A 6918-nucleotide genomic window follows, 5' to 3' on the forward strand; every position below is an offset into this window, starting at 1 on the left:
TTTCAGAGAAAACCTTGAGCATTTATTTATTTGCCAATCAACAGACATTTCCTGCCATGTACCAAACTTCACGTTGGATACTGGGAATACACAGGTAAAATATTCAAAACTTGGCCCCCAACGAAGTATAGGTCACAAAGCCACATCTTCACCGAGGTGTTTTCATTTTTTTCAGGCTTGGGGAAAAAAGAAATCCCCAGACCACATGGACCGGAAAGTCCTAACCATATTGAACTGGCAAGGATACATCTGAGGAGAGAAAATAAAGCAGAGCCTCAGCACAGGAGCAATATAAGTGAGCCTTCTCTGTTTCCCACCAAGAAGGTCCTTCTGCCACCAGACTAAATTCCTTGGGATAAGTAGGGAGAGAGCATGGTGCTGGAATAGTTGAAATGATGCTGGTCTTTGATCTAGAAATTGGGGGAAAAAAATCCAGGCTTTTCACTGACACTACGCTGCAGTCTTTCTTCTGGTAAATCCAAGGCACTGGGCCAGAGCTACATCTGTACCTCTTACTAGTTTCCTGTGGTTCCAGATAACACAGCCAATTGGGGCCATAACCAAAGCAACATTCTTCCAATGCACACAGCACTTCAAGTCTTAAAAAGCACTTTTACACTTAGTATTTCTGTGGATAAAATCGTGACCATTTTACAGATGGGGAAACTGAGGCTAAGAAAAAGATAGAGTCAGTTTTTCATAGTCATACATTCAGTCAGAGGCAGAGATGCCATTAAACGATAGACCTTTTGCCCCTTGTATCATGACTTCTTCCTCCTGGCTTATTCCAAAAATCCTTCTTTCCCCAGGACCCAACTGGACCTGTCACAGATGACCTTCAGGGCTTCTTATCTAGAGAACTCTAGGGAGTGAAGGAGGTTGAGGGGCAGAGGATCTGCTTGGTGGAATGAGCAGTGCTGGGAGACATCAAGCATCCTTCTTCACACGCAAGGGCCCCAGGAGGGTGAGACTATAGGATCCAGGGGGCATGTGGATCTTGCCAGATCTTCTCCTTACCTTTTACCGGCTGGACACATATGTTCCCACATATACCCTTGCAGCACTTGAGACCATTCAGGCAGTTGCTGTCATTCTGGCAGTGGTCTATGGGGTTGAGCATCTTACACTGGCCAGTGACCACAGGACACTTCCCAGGATTGACCTTAACTGGTAAAAACAAGGCCACAACTTCACTTCCTGGACATCACTCAAGCTCCCACCCTGATCCTATGAGGTTCTTCCTCAACCTCAGGACCCAAACTAAGGCCAGTGCATGTCCTAAAGGAGATTCCTCCCCACCAAGGGCGCCCCAACCAGTGCTGTCAGTGTCTAACAGACAGACTGATTCATTAATTGATTGACTGGTTAGCTGGTTGACGGGCTCACCAACTGACCCACTGCCTACCTGAGAATACAGAGCTAGGGGTGGAGGAGCCTTGGCTCTGCCCCACCCTCCAGCCCAGTTCAGAGGAGCCCCCTCCACTTTTTCAAGATGCATGTCCTCAAGTTCAAATCTCCCAGGTCTCCCTTCTTAGGACTCTACTTCCTCACCTGACTTTGATGGGTTTACAGGATCCAAGCATTTGATGCCACAAGTGCCACGGCAGCATTTTTGCCTCTTTGGACACTGCCAGTCATTCTGGCATTCAGGGGGTTCATATACCAGGCACATTGCAGGGCGTATGAAGGGGCAGGATCCACGTTTAGTTTTTCCTGAAGGATAACAACAAAGGAGGAAGAAACAGCTGAGGTTGAGTCATGACCACAGTCCTGGACAAGGGACCAGCTTCCCAGGAGAGGAGAGAAAACCCAACCCAGGAGGCTGACCCCAAAGGAATGAAAGGAGCCATAAGGATTCCAGTTTCAAGGCAAGGGTGGAGCAGTGCCAAACTCAGCCAACCACTCAACCAAAAGAGAGACAATGGCACAAAAGAGAAAGGTATGGATGATGGTGTGCTGCTGGATGTTTTAAGAGGGAGACTTTGCAGCATCTGCAGACTCCCAGGGTGTAAACAGTCCCACCGTGGCTAATTTCAAGCTACCAATGGGACATCAACTAGCTCTCATAAATCTTGCAGATTTTACAGCCAGCCGTTTCAAGCCAGCATAAACCAGCTCCAGTAAGTGGCTGAATAGAGCCCATGAACAAATGTTCCAGGCCCAAGGCTGGCTGGGAGGGAGAAAGAGAAGGGCAGTGAGAGCAGCAGAGGCAACGCATCAGAGATTAAACAAAAGAAAAAAGATCCACTGAGAAGCACATCGAGAAAGTGAGTGACCATTAAGCAAGAAACATTAAGAGAAAAAGACAACAATTTAAAACATTAAAATAGAGACCAAATTAACATGGCAGGAAAGAAGAAGAAGAATAAAAAAAACACAGTAAAGAAGGTTCTATAGAGAAAGAAAAATAAGAAATACAGGAGTTGGAATAAACAAGTCCATCTGATAAAAGGTAGATTTTTAGAAACTTTCTTAGTTGAAGTCCTCAGAGAGAAGCTTGAAATTAGGGGGCATAGACCAGACCATTGGAAAGATGCCTTGACGGTCAGCTCTCGGTCTCAAAAGAAGAGGCTGTTCCCACAATGAGCCACCACTGACTGTGGTACCTGGATGTGGCTTGAAAGACTCCAACTCCTCTTCGCCAGCCCCTTTCACAGCCCAGGACATCAGGAATCCAGAGGCAAATATCACCAGGAAGATGAAAAGGCTGCTGGGCTTCATCGTGAGGGCAGGTGGGGCTGTGGTGGCCTGTGGCAGCTTCCCCCTTTATACCTCCTCCTATGGGTGCGGCTCCCCTCAGAATTGCCTTGAACCCTCCCAGCTGCTATTTCATAAGCAGGAAATTTGGCTAAGGACTGTGACCCCATAGTGTTTATGGCTCTTTTCTGCCCTTAGGCAAGAACCTGAGGCCCGGGAAGGGAAATGGAGGACTTGGAGGGGGAGGTGTCACCAGGCTGGTCAGGATGCCATTCTGGGACACCTTAGGGGACCCTGCACCACCCACCTTTGGGGTGGAGTAGGGAGGGGCAAAGAGGGCAGAACAGAAAGACATGGCAAAGGAGCTTCTTTGAAGCCTGGAACAGTCAGCAAGCTGGGGCCTCTCAAAGTGTCCTGATTTTGCCACACTCCTGGGCTCTTGGGGATTGCCACATTCGCTGTGAACTCACCACCGCCCGGAGTCACTCCCTTCCCCAAACATCAGGTGACTTTTCTCTTACTCTCTCCTGACCTGTTTTGATGTACTACCTACAGGGCAGTCACACAGAGAAGCCTTGATGAATGACAGGTGAGGAGGGGACAGCAATCGAAACCGTTTTGGGCCCCAGCCTTCCCAGCTGTGAAGTGGGCATGATAGTGGCTGACTGAGTCACTGAGGAGGATTCGAGTCAAAGAGGGTGGAAGGACAGTGAAGCATGAGCAACTACCGCTTAGCTCTGTGGCCGGAAATGAAATCGGTGTGAAGGGAATCACATTTGAGTTACTTTTTTTTTTTTAATTTTTGTGGGTCTTTTTTTGTCTTTTCTAGGGCCGCACCTGCAGCATATAGAGGTTCCCAGGCTAGGGGTCGAATCGGAGCTGTGGCTTCCAGCCTACGCCACAGCCACAGCAACGCCAGATCCGAGCCATGTCTGTGATCTACACCACAGCTCATGGCAACACCGGATCCTTAACCCACTGAGCAAGGCCAGGGATCGAACCTGCAACCTCATGGTTCCTAGTCAGATTCGTGAACCCCTAAGCCATGACGGGAACTCCACATTTGAGCTACTTTTCTTGAGATAAACCGATGGGGCTCTTTTTTAGCAGTCAGAGAAATAGCCAGTTAAGAGGGGTTGCCATTTAACATACTCAAAAAATTCTCTCACACCCCCAAATTACCCCCACTGCTCTTTCATGATTATAATGGGCATTTATTGGACCATGGCTACATGGTGAGAAGTTCGTATAGGACAGTTCTAAACAGGAAGTTCTAAATATCAAAAGGAAACCTATTAAGTCAGAAGGAGAAAGACAAATGCCACATGATATCACTTATATCTGGAATCTAATATACGGCACAAATGAACCTAGCAACAGAAATAAACAAACTCATGGACATGGAGAACAGACTTGTGGTTGCCGGGCCGGGGGAGAGACTGGGCGTTTGGGGTTAGTAGATGCAAGCTGTTTCATTTGGGGGTGGAGAAGAAATGAGAGTCAGCTGTATAGCACAGGGAACTATATCTGATCACTTGTGGTGGAAGATGATGGAGGAAAATGTGACAAAAACGAAAGAATAGGGATGCATGGCTGGGTCACTTTGCTGTGCCAGAAATTGACAGAACATTGTAAATCAAGTATGATCAAATATTTTTTAAAAAGGGTGCCTATTAAGGTGAAACCAAGAAAAAAATGCACAAAATACAGAAAATAGAATGTAGAGGAGGAAAAGGGAGTCCCCATGATGCTGGTGACAGACCATCTCAGAGTGACAGCTGAGTGCCAGAAACACAGACAGGACAAACTAGCAGTTACAGTGGGGAGAGGGGTTGGGGGAGGGGCAAAAAGGGGTAGAGGATTAAGAGGCATAAACTATTATGTGTAAAATAAGCTACAAGGCTGTATTTTACTACACAGGGAACATTGCTAATATTCTATAACCATAAGAGGAGTATACCACTTAAAACTGTGAATACTGTCTTGTACCCCTGTAACATGTAATATTTTACATCAATGACAACAAAAAACATTTTTTTAGGGGTTCCCTTGTGGAGTAGCTGGTTAAGTACTTGGCATTGACACTGCAGCCGCCCAGGTTGCTGCTGTGGTAAGGGTTTGATCCTTGGCCCAGGAATTTCTGCATGCCATGGATGTGGCCCCCCCCAAAATTTTAAAGACACTCAAGGAGAAAAAAATAAAAATAAAAGCATTGTAATTCTCTTTTATTTATTTATTTATTTTTTTGTCTTTTCTAGGGCTCTACCTGCGGCATATGGAGGTTCTCAGACTAGGGGTCCAATCGGAGCTGTAGCCACCGGCCTATGCCAGAGCCACAGCAACGCGGGATCCGAGCCGAGTCTACGACCTACACCACAGCTCAAGGCAACGCCGGATCCTTAACCCACTGAGCAAGGCTGGGGATTGAACCCGCAACCTCGTCGTTCCTAGTCAGATTCGTTAACCATGGAGCCATGATGGGAACTCCTATTTTTTATTTTTTAAATACTTATTGAATGTTATTACATTTATAGGTGTACAACATCATCACAACCAAATTTTACTGCATGTACATCCCTGTAATTCTCTTTTTAAAAGAAGAAGAAACAAAAAATAAAAAACAAAAAACCCCCAGAACTACCAGTCCAGATTGGAGAAGGTCAGAGGGCTCCAGGAACTTCATCTTCTGGAAAGTGAAATTAAAGGAATATCTGGCACATATGAATACACAACGAGGAGATATGGGCAACTGGTGCAGAGTTTGTGGTTGAATAGGTGATATGTACACGGAAAACCAAGCAAGTGCAAAACTACACAATTTTTTCACATCAGAAAAAAAGTTAAAAGTTATACCAGGCTCAGCAGAAATGAATCGGACTAGTATCCATGAGGACGCAGGTTCGATCCCTGGCCTTGTTAAGTGGGTTAAAGATCTGGTGTTGCTATGAGCTGTGGTGTAGGTCGCAGATGCAGCTCAGATCTGACGTGGCTATGGCTGTGGCTGTGGCTGGCAGCTGCAGCTCAGATTCAACCCCTAGCCTGGGAACTTCCATAAAAGACAAAAAAAAAAAAAAAAGTTGTGCCAGAAAGGAAGAGTAGTTTGGTTGACTACAGAGCGACAGTGTTGACACAGTGCTAATGCTGTAAACAGTAGCGCTGACCAAATCACAATGACCCCATTAGGCTGATGGGAAGAAGGCGGGTAGAAGGGCGAGCCTGCATTCCAGAGGTGCAGGGAGCAAACAGATGGGCAGAAATCTCCTTTTCAGTTCTAGGAAGTCAATGGGTTTTGTCTAAAAGCGAAAAGGCAAGAAGTAGCGTGGTTATTACAAGATGTCACATAAAGAGTATTCCTTAGACAGGGAGCTCTGGGCTAAGTTGATAAACTAAAAGTGGTTTCCTCCAGGGGGAGGTGGTGGTAAGCAACCGTGATGTATCACAAATGCTTTGTAAAACGAGGCTTTGTAATCTATCTGCATGCATAACTTTGACAAGAATAAAACAAATATTGCCAAAAGAGAACCTACCATCCCACATAGTTCCCCACAAAGATGCACAATCACCCAGGTAAAGCACTAAGCACTATTCTTCTTGCAAGAAATTTCCTTTGTACATAAGACCCTCTGAGTTGGAAGCCCCTTTTCGGTTCCCCAACTGACTCTGCACTTAGCACTTTTTTTTTTTTTTTGTATTTTCTAGGGCCGCACCCTCAGCATCTGGAGGTTCCCAGGCTAGGGGTCGAATTGGAGCTGTAGCTGCCAGCCTACACCACAGCCACAGCCATGCCAGATCCGAGCCGCGTCTGGGACTTACACCACAGCTCACGGCAACGAGCTGAGCGAGGCCAGGAATTGAACCTGCCACCTCCTGGTTCCTAGTCAGATTTGTTTCTGCTGCGCCACCACAGGAACTCCAAGGCTGCAGTCAGATTCTTAACCCACGGTGCCACAGCGGGAACTCCCATGTGAATCCATTTCTGCACTGTGCATTGATCTGCATGTGTATTCTTTAGTCAAAACCACAATGCCTTCATTAGTATAGGCTATAGACTGAATGTGTTCCTTCGAAATTCCTGTGTGGAAGCCGGAAGGCCCCAATGTGGTGGGATTAGGAATTGGGCCTGTAAGAGTGATTAGGTCCTGATGGTGGAGCCCTCATGAAGGGGATTTGTGTCATTATAGGAAGAGATGTGCATGAGATGATCTTTCTCTCTCTGCCAGG

General features: G+C 46.4%; 1 protein-coding gene across 1 annotated transcript; it reads right to left on the reverse strand.

Annotated features, from left to right (window-relative positions):
• Positions 1-2760, reverse strand: LOC125122049 (antileukoproteinase-like). The gene is made up of 4 exons (XM_047770305.1): positions 2607-2760; positions 1552-1713; positions 1018-1167; positions 1-249 (listed from the first exon to the last, which is right to left on the reverse strand). Exons 1-4 carry the CDS (start codon positions 2719-2721, stop codon positions 221-223), a joined length of 456 nt encoding a protein of 151 aa, XP_047626261.1. The 5' UTR covers positions 2722-2760; the 3' UTR covers positions 1-220.
• Between the last annotated feature and the right edge of the window lie 4158 nt (positions 2761-6918).

Source organism: Phacochoerus africanus, chromosome 3, assembly GCF_016906955.1.
Source record: "Phacochoerus africanus isolate WHEZ1 chromosome 3, ROS_Pafr_v1, whole genome shotgun sequence".
Taxonomy (NCBI): domain Eukaryota; kingdom Metazoa; phylum Chordata; class Mammalia; order Artiodactyla; family Suidae; genus Phacochoerus; species Phacochoerus africanus.

Excerpts from the sequence above, each read along its gene's own strand:
- LOC125122049 (XM_047770305.1), bottom strand. The coding sequence starts at position 2,721 with ATGAAGCCCAGCAGCCTTTTCATCTTCCTGGTGATATTTGCCTCTGGA. Across the intron at positions 1,168-1,551 it reads TGTAAACCCATCAAAGTCAG|TTAAGGTCAATCCTGGGAAG; the intron begins GTGAGGAAGTAG and ends TGTTTTTACCAG. Across the intron at positions 250-1,017 it reads ATGTGTCCAGCCGGTAAAAG|ATGTATCCTTGCCAGTTCAA; the intron begins GTAAGGAGAAGA and ends TTCTCTCCTCAG.